Here is a 16,977-nt window from a genome sequence, read left to right as displayed (position 1 = left end):
TCATGAGGACAGCCCCACATCCCTAAGGATGATCCCCACGGATCACTCCCGTAAGGCTGCACCCCTTAGGCACCACTTAGCTCAGTGGGCAGCTGCACCCACAGACCAGGCACTGTTATGGCTTGGGCTGGAGGAAGTACCCTGGGGCTCATGGGGTGGTACCACCACCAAGCCTGCAGTAGAAACAAGAGTCCCAACTCACTCAGGAACCACATCAGGCTCCACTACCACAACTACCAGATTCCCTGTGACTGATGGAGCCTCCACCTAGGACTGTGGGAGCAGGTGCCCAAGTAAGCAGGAGAGCACAGTGCAGTAGGCAGATATTTATTGGTGTAGAGAGGAGGGGCTCACAGAAAAACAAACTGCAGAGGTGACCACAGCACAAGCTGGGACAGAGCAAATTCTCCATTGATCCTTCCTCCCAGCAGCATCCAGCATGTTTCCCTCCAGCATGGCTTGTCTGCTGCCATTGCACATCTCCCAGACTTCAAGTGCAACTAGGAGCTAGCCAGGACACAGCAGGAAAGAGCAGAGCTGTCACACCATGCCCAAGGCTTGGCTCCCACCCCAGACAGGCAGGGCCTGGGACATCCCTGCCCCCAGCAGGGTGACTAAGGCTGCTCTGTCCCATGGCTAGCTGTGCCATACAGCTCCATGGCAGTGCCAACCCACCCTCTGCAGGGGAGAAGCCTGGATGTCTACCCTGGAGGAGTGCAGGGGTTCACCACCATCCACAGAGCCCAAAGGAACCCCAGGTCTTGCATGGTTGTGACAGTAAACTGTAAGCTGTGGGTCTCCAAGCTCTGAGGAAGGCGCTCAGCCAGCTTATGGAGCCCTGTCCAGGGCAGCAGGGAGACTGATGAGAGCTGCTTCTGCAGACAGAGAAGCTGCAAACACTGCCAGAGTGGGAGGAATGTGCTCCACAAGCACTCTGGCTCTGCCCTCACATTCCCACAGGCTCCATTCCAGTCCTGGCCTGGGTTGCTTGGTCTCTCCCAGGTCAGGGTTCACTACAAGGGGATGCAGGGATTGCACAGCAGCATGGGCTACGCTATAAACCACATTATAACTACATCTCACAGGAACAACACTGAGTAGGAGACGTGCAGAGCACTGACAGAGGGCCCCCCAGCCATGGCAGACCTGACCTATTCCTCTGCAGCAGTGGGACCCCCTCAGAGGCAGCCCCCCGCAGCTCAAGCTTGCTCTATGAGCATAAGCATACACAGCAATTAGTACAGGAACACTGGGACTACTGCATACACAACAGGAGGACCTCCTGCTGCACAGGGCTAAGCCTGGACCACTCGTCCCTCCGGACGTCTCACAGTACACACAACTCAAACTTCAGCTTGTGAATAATTTAACTAGCAACTGTACAGTTTCCTCATTTGATCCAGTTCCACAGATGGGACATCCCTGGAGTCTGGGCAAGGGACCACTCAGGGAGTTAGGGGTCCCTCCGGACTCCAGGGGTGGGAGGGTCAGACAGGAGCAGAGCAGAGTTAGAAGATGGGAATGTAGTTGTCGATCTTGGTCCTGTGCCGCTGGGCGATGCACTCTGCGATCCACACAATGTTGCGGCACTCCTGCTCCTTCAGCTTCACAAAGGCATAGAAGACTCCAAAGTGGAATTGGTTGAGGAAGGCCAGCTTGTTCAGCTTTACCTGAGGAAAGCCCAGAGGAGGACATGTCATTTGTTCACCTCAGATGGAAGGGCCCATGACTTCCCAGCAGGCTGGAAGGCTCAGCACAGGTATCCTGTTCTGCATCTCTCTAGGTCCTCAGGACAGCTCTAGCCTACAGCACATGGCTCAGGACAGGCTCTGACATTTGAAGGAAGTATTTATAACTCGGGTACCATGAAAATCCTTATTTTCCATGTAATTGCACTCTAGTTTTGCTATTGATGGACCAAATACCCATTAGCAGCCCCAAACATGCCTCCCCACACTGCTCTAATCTGTCTGGGTGAGACAACAGACCAAGCATTATGCCAGGCCCCCATCCTCATGCAGGAGCAGAGGGCAAGCATGCTTCTCCTTTCCCCAAACCCTGTTCATCCACAGCACTGCTGACAGAGCAGCAGGCCAGCTTCCTGACACCTGGAGCTTTGCAAATGGCACACATCAAGAAGCACGTCAGGGCTCACTCACCTCGTGCTCAAAGAACCGGTCTTCAAGGGTTTTGTCTCCAGGGTTGCTGCCAGCCCCTTCAAATAGCAGCTTATACTCCTGCAGAAAGGCATTACATGAAGATATACTCTGTACCCAACTTCAGCAGCATTTGAGGGCCCCCTGTGTCACATATACTCTAGCCACCCTGTCTAGTCAGAGGACAGAGAAACCACGAGCCCTGCCCCTCTCCTCTGAAATGTGCTATTCTCAAAGGTGTATAATTGCTCTGAGCCATAGAAGGGGCATCAGATACAGACCCCTCCATGTACAGACTGAAGTGTTTGGGCCAGACCCCTGTGCCCACACACACAGGCTGCTCAGTAAGGGGACACTGACTCTAAACAGGTCCCCAGTCATGTACAAAGCGGCTTGAACACAGACAAATCCAAACGTGTCCTCCCAGATCAGCATCCCATCTTCAACTGAACCAGAGCTCAGAGCTGGAAGTGGGGCAACACCACTTCTCACTCAGGCAAGGACAGCCTGTCATTGCTGCCACATCAGCACCTCAAGGGTTTGGTGATAAGAGCAGTCCCCACACCCTGGGACAGGGAACATTGTCTCTCAGTCACCACTGAAATGACAGCCATGACTAACAAGCCAATGACATCTCAGTGAAGCCAAGTCCTGGCCAAGCAGAGCACAGGACCAACAGCATCAGAGAAGATTGGCATCCCTCTCCCCAAGCTGTCAAGCCACAAGCTCTCCCAGATCCCCAAGGAGCTCTGATCCAGAGAAGGTTCCTGTACCAATCCCCACGCCCCTCATCCCAGAGCACTCACAGGATAGTAGTCAGCAACATTTTTGACTTGCTCGTAGTCATCTGCCCTGGCCAGCTGAGCCAGGCCCTCAGGGTAGAGCTTGCCACAGTGTGGGAACAGCTTGGCTCGGTCCTCCTTGGACAGCTCAGTACCAAATGAGTTGATGGTGATAATGAAGGCCCTCCGGTCAGCTTCAAACTGTGGGAAAAGAGTGGCTCATGCTAGGATGGAGTATCTTTACCAGAGGCTGGCAGGTAGCAGTGCTACTCTGCACATAGCCACATCAGAGGGCAGCATGAGGAGGCTGCTGGGATGTGTACAGCTCTCTTGTGCTCAGCCAGGGCAGGCTACAAGTGCAGGCTCTCAGTATCCCCAGTACCTAGGGAGTATTCAGGTGAGGAAATCCCCATCACAGGCACAAATCCTGCCCAAATCAAGGAGTCTCTCTCACCTACTGCTCCTGAGTCCTGCACATCTCACAGCAAGCCTTGGCATGGACACAGGCTGTGACCCAAACAGCCCTGGTAGCTCTCACACTTGTCCACGTGAGAGGATGAAGATGTTTGCCACAAAGGTATCAGTATTTGGGGAACCAAAGTCATAGGCAAGCAGTGTTGCCCAGGTCTCCCAGTGAGCAGGTCAAGTGGGCATGAGGATGCTGAACACTAACTGGAGAATGCTTAACAACTGGCAGACAATCTGGGCCTGAGCAGGGAGAGATGACCATCACTGTAATACCATCCAGCTACAAGAGTTTCCAGACCTACCTCCAGGATTGGGCACATGGCATCTGCCGTGGTACCTCCCAGCGTCTTGCAGAACTTGTAGAAGGACTCCAGGTAAGCCTGGAAGAGAGAGGGCAGATGAGCATTCTTCTACACAGCTTCATCTACTCTCCCACAGGGGTCTTCAGCAGAGGACAGACAGCAAGCTGGGAGGCTCCTAGATGCTCTGTAACACAGCACAGGCACTCTGGCCCCATGTGAACTTGCCCACACAAGGACAGTGCTTTCCTCAGGAGCCAGAGACATGAAGGGCTGTGGTTGGGTTTGTTCAAGTGACTGCATGAGCTTACTGTGGGCAAGATCCCCAAGCAGCAAGGTTAAAGCCTATTTTTCTCCTCTGAGTCGCCTAACTCATTTACTGAAGTCTCACATGGTTTCCTGACCCTGCTATGGCCTCCACAAACATGCCAAGCCACACAGCCATAGCTACAAGACCTACACTCAGAAAGTAGCGCTGTGTAAGCAGAGTCAAGAGATGAGACAGGACATCTGTGAAAGAAACCAGCCATTCTCTCTAATTCTCTTTTCACACTGTGACCACTTGGTCTCTATCCCAACTGGAGCACTGCAGAAAACATACGGCCAGGCACAGCTATGCTGCCTCCAGGAAACGTAATCCTTTGTGGAGATGTTCCGTAATCCATCTGGAAGATTACTCTGTCTCCCAGGGGGAGCCTAAGAAAGCTGTGGATGGCTAAAAGTATCATTCAGCAAAAATGTTCTCAGAAGAAGTGACCAAGTAATAAAACACCTCCCTGAGCAGAGAGCTGCAACCAGAATCACTCAAAGAGACAGAATAAAAGGATGCTGAGACACCACAAATCTCTGCTTTATCACAACTCTAGGACTGAAGATGGACCAAGAATGTACAAGTTCAAAACCCTCAGCCACTGCACTAGGAAAGCACCTGGATTACTGTGTTCTGTATTTGTTACCACCCAGTGCAAGAGGACAGTGCTGGGTTGGCATCACTCATCAAAGAAAGCCTCTCCAGCACTTGCCACTGCCCCGGCAGAGGAGAGCACAGAGTATCAGTCTGCAGAGTTACCACAGGAACAAGGACATGGATAACAGATGCCATTTGAGGCTGGCAGGAAAGGGAACATGGAGAAGAGATTCAGTCAGTATCTCTACCCTCATCAGAGCTCACGCACAAACCTAGTGCTTTAGAAGCAAATATGGATGAACTCAAATGTCCAGCAGTGAGTGGGGATCCATATCACAGACAACATGGAAACAGTCTGTAAACAGCTGCATTGGGTGCCCTTCCAGTGACAGAAACACTCCAATGTCCTGACGCCCTTACCTCAGGAACGGAGGTGTCTTTTCCTTTAATGATCCTCAGTGGGTCTTCCCTTCCATGAACCCACCCCTGTCTGCCTCCTGCTAGCCTCATCTGTCCTCAAATCCAGTCTGAAGTCAGGCCTGTGGCCTATCCATCCACACTGACTTTTCCTCCGTGATCTGCAGATATCACCCTCCTCTGTCAGCTGAGGAATCCTAGTCTTTCTCTGTAGTTTTCCTTACAGAAATCATACCCAAGCCTCTAAATTTGTCTGTCTTAGCACAATCTCCTGTTCTGCTGTTCATACTCTGAGATGAGTGGAATGAGATAGTGGCCAGGTCAAATACACTTTACAGATGGATGCAGTAGCACAGTGATACTAATATAGTTCTTTTCTACTGTTAGGAACATGTTACCTTGTAGAGAGACAATTGCTTAGGTCAATCACTAGCCAAGACTCCATTTAGTAGTAGGAAGAAGCAAGGAGACCCTCACTGTACAAGCAGAGTTAGGGTTCCCCCTGGCCTCTCCCATACACCACTCCACATTTATCCACACTGATTTGCCTGCTTTATTTTATTGTCCAGTCACAAAGCTCCTTCAATTGGATCCTACAAGAAAGTCACCAGTGAAGGCCAACAGTCAGCTGGCTTCACTTCAACAAGAGATGGAACAAAGGAAGTAAGCACTGAAGATAACAAGGCCAACACTAAAGATAACAATGCCAACACACTTCCATTGCAACACTTGGCTGCTGACTGCACTCTGCATTAAGCACTGACCATTTAAATATTTCCACCATTTGAGAACCTTCAATGCTAACAAGAAGCCTTTGTAATAGCTTCTATGGATCCTGCTCAAACCTTCTGTCAACACACTCACAGATTCTTTAAAAAAACCTCCAGTATGTCTGGGAGATAGCACTTCCCCTTCCCATGCCAACTCCACACGGATGCAGGCATCTGTCTCAGACCTGCTGTGTTTTTCAGAGCAGCTCTCTGCAGATTTCAAACCTGGTTTTATTTCCCTCATTTGCATTGTATTATACATTTTCCAGTCCCTGGGGAGAGAGGTAGCTTCAAGTACAGTCTGAAAGCAGCAATCACCTTTTCCACCCCTTCATCCCTGTGATTTGTTACGGACAGAGCTTCTGTATTCCCCAGGGGCTGCTCTTTAGCAAGAACCAGTGCCAGCACACACTAAGGCATTACAGGCACCTACATTTCCATTTGTGGGTAGGAAGTGCAGACTACAAAGCAGTATTAAGCCTCAAAAAGGATATTGGAAAGGACATGGCAACTGGAATCCAAGGGGATACATCCCACCTCCCTCCCAACCACCTTTCCCGTGCCCACTCTGCTGCCTGCCTTCCCCCTCCTGCATCATATTAAGACCGAGGCCTGTGCCCTGCAAGGCTGTGGTGTTTATGCACACAGGTGTCCCTCCCTGTTACAGCAAAGACCAGTACATGCCAGAGGCCACAGGCAGTTGGGCATGACTGCTGACATACTGCTCCTTCTCCCTCCCTTTGCCTTCTTCCCTTCACGCCTGACCTGTTCTCTGCCTCTCCAAACAGGCCACAGCTTCCTTGGGAAGAAGAGGTCACACCGACTGCAGGCTGGCCATGACCAGCCAAAACAAGATTGACAGATAAAATCTATATCCCACCCCTGATCCAGAGAGTCGAGATGGAGCGATAGCCACAGCCTGCACATAAACACACGCTTCGACACTGCCGGCTAAAACCAGACAGGGCCTGCAGAGGTGACAGCTCAGGACAAGGGGATCCTTAGCCCCTCCACATCTCTCTGCCAATACTCTGTCCAGCTTGCACCTTTTACACTGCTCTACCAAGAACATCTAACCCCAACCACAGACACAGAAGGCTTGAGCAGACAGTTGGAAGGTCTTTGGGAAGGGCTCAAGACAGGGAGCAAAGCCAATGGGAGTCCTACAACCAAGTTTAAGATTAGTCATTGTGAATGCAGTTAACTATACCTCTGAACCTATGTGGTGAGGGAATAGACTTCTCCTGATTGCCTGAGGCATGAGTAAATTCAAAGACACCACTTCTGCAAAATCTCTTGCACAGATTCTTGACAGCTCCAAGAAAATCCTCCTCTTGGCCTAGCTCTGGTACCCTGTCTCAGCAGAGCTGTGTGATCGCATGTCAGGCTCCTCCAGGAGTGCTATCCTTACTTTCCAGTGGATGCAACTAGGTTTTGGCCATGTTTAATCACCATGCCAGGAATAAATAGGGAAGTTTACACCTCCTTTCCCTCTCAGAAACTCTAGCACTAGGACAAGAGGCAACAAGCAGAAATTGATGCACAGGAAGTTCCACCTGAATATGAGGAAGAACTTTTTTACTGTGTGGGTGACCATGCACTAGAACTGTTTGCCCAGAGAGGGTGTGGATCCTCCCTCGCTGGAGATATTCCAGGACCATCCAGACACAAACCTGTGCCATATACTCTGGGATAGTCCTGATTGAGCAGGGAGTTTGAACCAGATGACACACTGTAGCCCTCTCCAACCTAACCCATTCTGCAATTCCGTGACTCATTTACCTTATACAGGGTGTTTCGAATTATTTCAATATTCATTTCATCCAGGTCCTGTTCAGATATGCAGTCTTGGAAGAAAGCAGCTGAAACAGAGACAGAGACAGAGTTAGCATTGTCCTAAGTAGACCCATGCTCAGCACTTTCCAGACTCCTCAACAATACCAGGCAGAAGCACACCCTGTGTTGAGCTTGTTCCTCCTAGGCCTGGCCCTTTATCTTCAGCAGACAAATTGTCATGACTCAAAACCTCAGGCTCCACCATGGTTCCTTAGGCCATAAAAATTTTTGGGGTTCTCATATGAAAATATTTCTTCACCACTTAGTCCTATGGTTTTGTTAACAGACTATTCCCAGCAGAAATTCTCAGCTCTAGTCCTCAGTATCAATAATAAAGTCTGTATTTAAAAATAAGCAATCCACAGACTGTTCCCAAATGCAGACACTTGAAGGCAAAAATGCAGCTTTGAACTGCTTGCTACAGCGCTGCAGGAGTGCTTAAGTACCTGTGAGACAGCAGCTAGTGAGACAAAAGGAGTTGATGCTTCTCCCTCCTTCTATAATATTTTAGTGGGGATTAAGAAGGCATGGTGATGCCACAGCTCATATAGCCCATGACACTGGTCATGGCTGGTGTCAGGAGTTGTTTCTTCTAGTCAAGTCTATCAGTCTCATTTTCCACTTGGTGCAAGGGCTTTTATTTCCCTAGCTGAAAGTTAGTAACAGGAGACAGAATAAATTAATAGGACTTGGTAGGATGCTCAGCCCTACATACTTTGCCAGAGTACCTCTGGGAGGGAGTTGGAGAAGTTGTGGCCACCTAAAGAACACAGATTTCAGACCAAACAGGTGCTGCAAGCTGCAGATATAGGTGAGTCTTGTACATCTACAGTGCAGTGTAATGCTGCTGTTGTGTTCTTGCTAGCAAACGATTGGTACAATAAACCCACTGACAGGACTTCCTGACTTCAACTCCCACTCAGTAACCAACTTCGCTGAATTTGCTACAAAGAGAAATCTGATCTGTCTCAGCTTACACAGTGCAGCTATGTATAACAGACACCACAGTCCTGCTGAGAACTGACCAGTGCTCTGCTCTGTGCAACAAATCAGCTGCAATGCAGGCTCACACCTCTGGCCTGCACCACTTTTATAGCATGAGCTGCCTGGAAAGACAGCAGCTACAATGTGGGTCTGGAGGGTCCTGAACAGAGGTTAACCTCCCCAGAAGTTTCTTTGCAGCACCAGAGCACAATGCCACGTGGCCGGGGGAACGCTGCTCCCAATGGTTGGCAAAAATGCAAACAGAGTGTGCCAGGACTGGTTTTTACTGCAGGATGCGCTGGCCAGCCTGGATAGCTAAGCAGTGGCTACTTCAGAGTAGCTGAGGAATGAGTACACTGCTATTTCAGTTCTTGGCCCTCCAATATCCCAAATTAGGCTTACAGCAAGTCTCATTTTGCCCTGCTAACCTATGAAAGCCATTTGGGGTTAGGCATTCCCACCAAGCCACGTAGTTACTCAAGTCCTTTTAGGAGATAGAGCTGCTGTTTCTTTGCGTGTGGTCACTGGAAAGAGTGCAAGTTAAACAATCAAAGCCTGCATGCCTGCTTGTTTAGGCAACACAACTTCTCCCCATGTTCCCCTGCTGAAGAAATGCCACACTGCTTGGTACACAGCCCCAAGGGCATGGCCTGGGCAAAGGTCTGGAGAAGCCAACCCAGGCAGGGCTGAAGCAGGCAAAACCAACTCATGTACAAGTACATGAACACAAGAGGCAAAGACCCTCAATTGTCAGCCATGTTGTCCAGAAGCACCTCAACACTGACACAGGGCATTTTCACTCCATATTCTGCTGGAAGCTTTAAGGTCTCTGAGAGATAATATCTCTGAAATACTCTGTTCTATCTTCTTGCCAAAATGGGAAGGTTCCCACTTACTTGTGAGGAGGATTTTCTTCCCACACATACAGTGGGCTCAACTCAACTGCATGCAGAGCCTCAGTTCTCCTGCTGCGTTGTTGCCCTGCCTTGCAACCCAGATCTCTTGAGGCACATTCTCCCTTCTTTACTGGGCACAAGTCATTTTTCCATGACAACGACTTCATTTGCCCCATTATTACACAAAGCATTTACAAAAGCACTTTCAGTTCCAAACCCAACTATTTCTATCAAAGACAGTATGATGACTTAGCGTGTTTTGTTCTTTCTAGCAACCCCAAAAGAATGAGTAATCACTGACTCAGGCATATCTCATTACGTTTTTGCCCACAGATGCTAAACTAGCAAGTCACCTGTGACTACCTCCCCTACTACTGCAAAAACTTCCATATTTTCTCCAGAACCACTTCCTACACCTTTTATCTTTAAAGAACAGATCTGACTAGTTCTTCATAAGACACTTAGTTTTAGCATTATGTGGCTCCTGAACAAGCCTGTAGCTCTGAGACAATATACCTCAGTCCAGGATGCTGCTATACAATGAGTTTTAAAAAGGCTTTTGGAGATTTCTTTATTTTGCTGTGGTTGTTTGGGTTTGTTTTTTGTTTACATAAAGGGCTTTTATTTAACTAGTGCTAATTTTAGTAGTCTCAGAACAAGATTGGGCATGTGCAGATCTCTGTAATTATCTAAAAAAACTCCATACAAGAAATTACCCAATGATTCAACTAAAAGTGCTGGAAATCAAGTGATTCATTCCTGCAAAAGACCAAATAGTCCTTCACTAAGGAGACTCAAGGCCTGCCTCACAAAAACCAAGTTGTCCAGCAGTCTGCCCTACCACTGTGCTGGCCTGGACACTGATTGAAGGGTACAGAGAGCTAGCTGGTCCTCCAGAGGAAAAGATGGGACAGGACAGGCATAAACCTGTCAACTCAAGCCCAGCCACCACAGGCAGTACATCCACAGCTGTGCATTACCCACCACTTTGTCTTCCTGGAGCACAACTTAGGCTTAGCTGGAGATAGACTAGGGGAGAAAGGGACATCTGTTCCACCACACACAGCTGAGAGGTATTTTGAACAGCTCCACTCACCCAGGGGAGTGTCCACCAAGATTGCATTGTAGAGCTCTGCAGGTGTCTGAGCAATGTTCACAGCTTCCATCTGCTCAAAACTTCCCAGAGGATGGCACTTGGGCACCAGTTCAGAGATGGAACGCTGGTGCAGAGTCCCAGTGATCAGCAGAATGACATTGTCAATCATGTAGCTGTACCTGGAAGAATGAAAGAGGAAGACTGAAATGACATATAATATGAAATCCAGCAACAGGCACACATCATCTCCTTGTGACCATCTCCATAAAGATGCATGCTTCCCACAAAGAAGTACTAAGGCACCTCCGTAGAGTCTGTTTATCATGCCAGCCTAGGAAGAGGCAGTCAGGCATAATCCCAGGCTGTGATTTATGCCACAGCTGAACCACACCATCTGGGCACCACCTACCACTGAAGAGCATTAGATTGGAACTGACTTCTGGAGGTGGCTGGCCCCATACCCTGCTCCGAACATAGCCACCTCTAGCTGTTCAGGCAAAAAGACTTTTGAATGTTCATACAAACTTTGAATTACTTGCAAGGATGTGTACCTCACAACCTCCCTGAGGCTCTGCTTCAGCATCCAAGCACATTTGCAATGGAAAGACTTTTCCTAATGTTCTCCCATAGTCATTTGTCTATTGTCTCTCATTCTAGTGCCACACACCTCCAAGGGGAGCCTGGCTCCAGTTTCAATGCCAGCAACACTGCTCTATATTGCCAAGTGAAAGGAGGAAGGGTCACATTTCTGCCGCCTCACTCCATTCCAAAAACAACAGGACTGGAAGCTTTGGCACAACCTTCACTCACACCCTCATGAAACTACACACAAAGTTTTTCACACCTCTACACCAAAAGCTACAAACTTGTTCACATTAGCCCAAGTTATGATGCCCCAAACCAAGTTCTCCACTTATGTTGTTCAGGATTAGCGGATTCAGTCTTTGGCACTGCAGTAACAGGACATTCAATCCAGAATCACAGCAGCCGGCATAAATTCCACCAACACAAGCCCTTTGTGTCCCTTCTCTCCAGTATGTCCATTTTTCTCCTGTACTGAGAAGCTCAGAATTGGGCACAGCATGCTAGGTGAGGTCTCCACTGAGCAGAGGAGAAAGAATACCTCCCAGTACTCCCAGTCCAGCCGGAGAAGAGAGACACAGTTGGCTTGAAGATTGGGAACACATGAAAGGCTGGTAGCCTTCTCCAAGTAGAAAATCCACACAAGGGATCAAGGCATCACATAAATACCAAGTGTCCCCAGCAAGAACAGCAGTGATACTCTAGTCACTTTCACCACCATCTGAGGCACAAGCCAACCAAGCTGAGAATCTGAAAAACATCAAATGAGATGAGGGAGTTTTTTAGTCAGCAGAAGTTGCCTTAGCACATATCCCTCAGCAGCACAGGGAGGCACAGATGTTGAAGAGCAGGGTATGTGGCATTTTACGCTCCCTTGATCTCACTGCTAACTCTGAAAAGTTAGACGATGGAAAAGACCTGAAGAAGCTCCTTGGCAGGAGAGGCTTCAAAACAAATGAGATCAGGCCTGAACTAGAATGGCAGAAGGAGCTATGCACATTGATTTGAAGCTCTGCTGAGAGTCAGGCTTCCCACAGGTACTTGAGTACTGAAGAAAGGGAACTTAAAGCCAGCATCCTGGGACTGAGGTGAAGACAGGCATGGCAAGGCTCTGGTGATGTTTGCCAGACACACATTGGGATGCTGCTGGTCTTTGTATTTCCCAGCTAACAAAGAGCACAGTGCAGACCTGCTTCCCTTTAAGCACATCAAAGGCAGCCAAGCAGAGCCAGTTAAAGGCAGATTTTGCTAGTTTTTATTAGATGGGCTTACTGCCTCTCAAATATGCTCAAAGGGCACGTCCATGAACAAATCAAATCCACACCTTAGTTCCTCAAACAGGTGCTGCTTTTTTCTCTCCACACTGCAAAGCTGAGTAATGCACCTCCTGGCCCTACAATTTTTGCAGAGCACCCTTCTGTTTTTGCAGCTTACCTTTCCTCGTTCAATCTAGAACCAGGGCAATCAGCACAAGCTTCACGTACTAAGAAACCTCCTTTTGCCCTTTAATCCACAAGGTCATTATCTTCCCTCCTGTTTGTGCAGCTCTCACCATGGAGATGATTGCAATCTCCAGGACAGCAAGAAGGGCCTGTTTATGAGAACTGAGGTAAGTCCCTTGCAGCAAGCAGCTAGTTCCTGGTAAATAAAAGCATCTGCACCCTAACACAGATGCTTCTCCATGAGGTGCACCAGAACAAGGATACAGAAGATCATTTCCCAGCTCCACCATCTGCTCTCAACATGCACGTTTCCTTAGTGGAACACAGTAGCTTTAAGGGAAGACCATAGGCAGCACTTCTCTCAACAGAGCAAGGCAACAATATACAACCAGACCAAATCTGTTATTTTAACTCAGCCTACAGTGAAGGAATAGGTAAGGAAATACAGTCATGTATGCCAGCACACCTCCTTCCTATCCCAAGTTTACTACAGATACCAGTCTCCACGAGATATCTGCAAGGAGCCTGGCCAAAGGCAACTGTACAAAAAAGGAACTGAGGAGAAATGTCTGGAGCCCTACTGCTCTCAGGTCTTTAGAGCAGCTTATTAGAGTTCCAACCAAGCTCATTCATGACTTCCCAGTTCAGCTCAGCACAAAAGCCACAGCCAGGCTTTGGGAGAGCCGCCAAAATCTAATTCTCTTCACACATGGAAGCTCCTACTTTTGGACTGATGGTCTCAGGAAAGACAAACCAGCTGGCTTCCAGTACAAGAGAGCAAAGCATGGCTCTCCTTGTTTAATTTACACCCCTTAGCTTGATTGTTTCCTCATCCTTCAGGGAGGTCTGGGAAATGCAGTCTATAGCACAAATGCCAAGAAGGCACCAACTATTTTAAAGATTATTTCACCTCCTTAAATCTTGCTGTCAAAGGATTCATCCCTGCAGGAAGAGTTAATATGCATGAGACTTAAGCAGAATTCTCACTCAAAATTTTCTTCTGAGTATTTCGAACCTTCACAGTAACACCAGAGATACAGCAGAACAAAGTCCTCTGGTACCTGGCAAGACCAGGCAGACACCAGCAGCACTACCTAATCCTTCACACTAGATCCATTTACTTCAAGCAAGGCCAGACCATCCTTATTCACATTCAGTCCCTACTTCATCCCAATGAAACCAGTCACAGCTTAGCCACTCATGGCTACATGGCAGGTCTTCCAGTGCCAGGGCAGCTGGAAAAGCCTCTTCTCATCTGTGGAAGGGGCAACAGTCACATTGTTGTGTCAGGTTTCAACAAAGACCCATCTACCTCCATCAGCAAAGCTGTCCCAAGACCACAGCAGAGGTCCTGGCTATGCTGGCATTTTCTCCCAGGCCCAAAGAAACAGATTAAGTACAGTGGCAACATTGTTTCTAAGAATCTCCAACTACTTATGTAATTCAGCAACTTTTGTTGTCCTCTCCATCATCTCCTATAAGGTTCTGACCAGCTTCAAATGTTTCAAATGTTAATGCCTGCTCAGATGACTCCGAAAGTGTTTTAACCTTCATTAACTCTCAGTGCAGGTAATAAGAGGACTGGGTTATGGAACACGTAAGAAAATAGAAGTAGTTTGTCACTTGCAACATCATGAAGTCTTACTTCAGCCCACTTGGATGGTCTCTTCATAGCAAAACTCTCTTGCACACAAACACATTTTACACTCCTCCTCTGAACTGCTTTCTGCACACCCAGGGACATGGGCACAAAACCAGCCAGAGTCTGACATGCACAGTTACACCAGGCATAACCCTTCCTGTCACCCACTGAACAGAGGTGTGTGTATGCTCCAGAAATATACATTCACAGAAATGAAATTTCAGTCAATACTTAGAAATGTCAGTAACATCTCACAGAGTATAATTTTTTATTAAAGGACAAAAAAAGAGACAGCAAACATAGAAATATTCTCAGCATCATCCACAATAGGGAAAGAGACAATGATTTACAGCTTCCTGAAGTCTGAGACAACTGGAGCCACTTTCTTTGCTCCTCCAGCAACTCCCACTGCAGAACAATATGCATTGGGTGACACTCAGATAAGAACAACAAAGTCAGGCTAGGATATGCCTAGAGAAGCCAAAAGAGGGGGGCTGGTAGGGGAAACCTTCCTTCCAGCAGCAGCAGGCCAGAGATCATTCTGACTGATGGTTTTGGGAGGTATGGCCTCAGGCAGACACCCCTCACAGAGAAGAGAGGAGAGCCAGCCCCAGAAGCTAAATCCTGACATAATCACCCATGGGTAGCTATAGAGCAGAATCAAGCAGGAGTAGAGCACAAGTGCAAAAGCCACGCACAAGTACTCTGACAATGTATGTTTCCTCCTCCTTGCACTACATAAGGACAGACACTGATAAATGAGATATGCCCACTGAATATCTGGAAAGGCTGTTTTAGCAGGGGAGCACATGAAATGCATGAACATTCATCACACGGGCGGGTGTTCACAACCTGGCCTCAAGGCACTCAGGCACAGCCCTGCAAGGCAATGACCCCAAAACAGTTACAGCTTCTCCCTCCCCCATTTACTAATCTAATCTAATCATAAAGAGTCATTGTCCTACAGCAGATAGGTTGGTCTTTTATTGCTTTCTGTTCCAGGACACTAAAAAAACCGTTAACAATACTGCAAGTGGTGACAAAGCATAACTAATGATGGAACATTGTATGACCTGAGATTCTCAGGGATCCTCCAAAAGTAGAGCCAAACTGTAGCTTAACAGCTGCTCTGTAAGGGATCATGAGGACAGCCCTCCATGTCACAGCCAACAGACAGCGGTGGGCCAATGCAGAGGTGCATAGAAGGGGTTTTGTTGGGATGGGTTAAGATATTGCCTTGCTCAGGCAGCTTTAATGCTTTCCAAAACCAGCATTAGATGTTAACTCAGACTACTGTGAGCAAGGCCAAAGTTCCTATGTGACTGCACTGGGCAGTTACTCAGATTACTATAGAAGCATGTATTTATTTTGGGATGAAAAAGGGAAATTTCCAGTGGGATCGTAACAGTGCTCTGAACTCGGCATGAATTCTAGAGACAGCTTTAAAAGATAATGAAGTTGTTTTGACTATAGTCACTTTAGCATCTAGTGCTTCCCTCTTGCAGTTCATTCAGTTCACATACTCAGGGGGTGTTGGGAAAAGTAACTTAGGGAAAAAGTTTTGGGCTGCTTGTACCACTGCTTCCTTGTGTTTGTGCATAAATACACAGACCCATCTATACCCCACTGGATACTGTGCTAGTACAGAGGCTAGAGCCACTTGTCACACCTCTCTCAAGCTCCAAATGTTAAGCAGCCACGGGGGAAAGCAAAACACAAACTTCAAAGCCCAAAAGAGCAGTGGCTGACACTAAGAATAGTGCCAACAGCTGAGATGTTTGTATCCGCAGGGTCGGCTTAAGATCATTAGTAAATAACTGCACAGATGTCCTGATCTGGAAAGGAGAGGAATGTTGCACATCAGGAAGATCTCAGTGCCTCACTGAGACTTGTTTGAGTAATAGACAATGGATGTGAACAGAGTCAAATCCTTTAATCAGTTTTTCAGCTCGTATTAGAAGATGTCAGATCAGCAGCAGTTCTACCTCTCATCTTCAGCTGAAGCTCAGACAGTCCAGGGAAGAGCAAGAGCAGATGCAGCATGTGATGGTCTCTGCTCAAGTGTCCTTTCTGGTCTCTTCCTATCTTTGCACAGTGTCCTTCCTAGAGTCACACCAATACAAACCATACCTAAGTGCTACATTCGTGAACCTGCCAAAGAGAAAGCTGAGAATTCCATGGTTGCTACCACAAACCAAGGGCACTCAGCCAGTAAGTGGGTGCTCTGCTAAACTTAGATCAACAAGACCATTTGAGAGCAAAGAGTTATAACTTCACAGTACTACAGAGGCTGTGGCAGCCTTTCAAAACCAAGTATCCAGGAATGTTCTCAGCATTAATCTATATTTAGCTGTATCTCCACATGATTTTTACCATTCTCTAGTCTGGGTCTCTTGGGATACTGACCTCAGTTTTCCACTGGTATCATCTGTTCACTTACATGCAGTGATACAGTGTTAGCTGCATTAAAAACTAACGAGAAAAAAGCTACAAAAATCAATTGTCGATACAATTACCTTAATTTTAAGGCTTATGAATTTGAGTCAGCGTTCTTGATCTGTAAAAACCCCTTGAAAAACCAGGGAATGTTTTGAACACCTTGCAGCCTGGTGCAAGAATCTCTGGTTACCTAAACTTGATGCCTCAAAGCCTGAGAAACACAAGGCTGATATGCAAAGCTGAGCCCTAGCACTCTGCACC

The 16,977-nt window shown here is 47.7% G+C and overlaps 1 protein-coding gene across 4 annotated transcripts in view; it reads right to left on the bottom strand.

Moving 5' to 3' along the window:
- Positions 1-311: 311 nt before the first annotated feature.
- Positions 312-16,977, bottom strand: part of ATP6V0D1 (ATPase H+ transporting V0 subunit d1) — a 35,262-nt gene continuing 18,596 nt past the window's right edge. For 3 of the 4 annotated variants that reach the window (XM_023934612.2, XM_023934613.2, XM_086847912.1), the window contains 6 exons: positions 10,612-10,790; positions 7,582-7,661; positions 3,709-3,786; positions 2,963-3,139; positions 2,160-2,237; positions 312-1,670 (listed from right to left, as the gene is read on the bottom strand). In XM_023934612.2, coding sequence (XP_023790380.1) covers positions 1,509-1,670; positions 2,160-2,237; positions 2,963-3,139; positions 3,709-3,786; positions 7,582-7,661; positions 10,612-10,790 — 754 coding nt within the window. In that variant the 3' untranslated portion in view covers positions 312-1,508. Of the gene's footprint in view, positions 1,671-2,159; positions 2,238-2,962; positions 3,140-3,708; positions 3,787-7,581; positions 7,662-10,611; positions 11,944-16,977 lie in introns of all 4 variants that reach the window. The other variant, XM_086847913.1, reaches the window with a different exon arrangement.

This window comes from Cyanistes caeruleus, chromosome 12 (assembly GCF_971803275.1).
Source record: "Cyanistes caeruleus chromosome 12, bCyaCae1.hap1.1, whole genome shotgun sequence".
NCBI classification, from domain to species: domain Eukaryota; kingdom Metazoa; phylum Chordata; class Aves; order Passeriformes; family Paridae; genus Cyanistes; species Cyanistes caeruleus.
The sequence above is the reverse complement of the archived record's forward strand: the minus strand, read 5'-3'. Positions and strand labels throughout refer to the sequence as shown.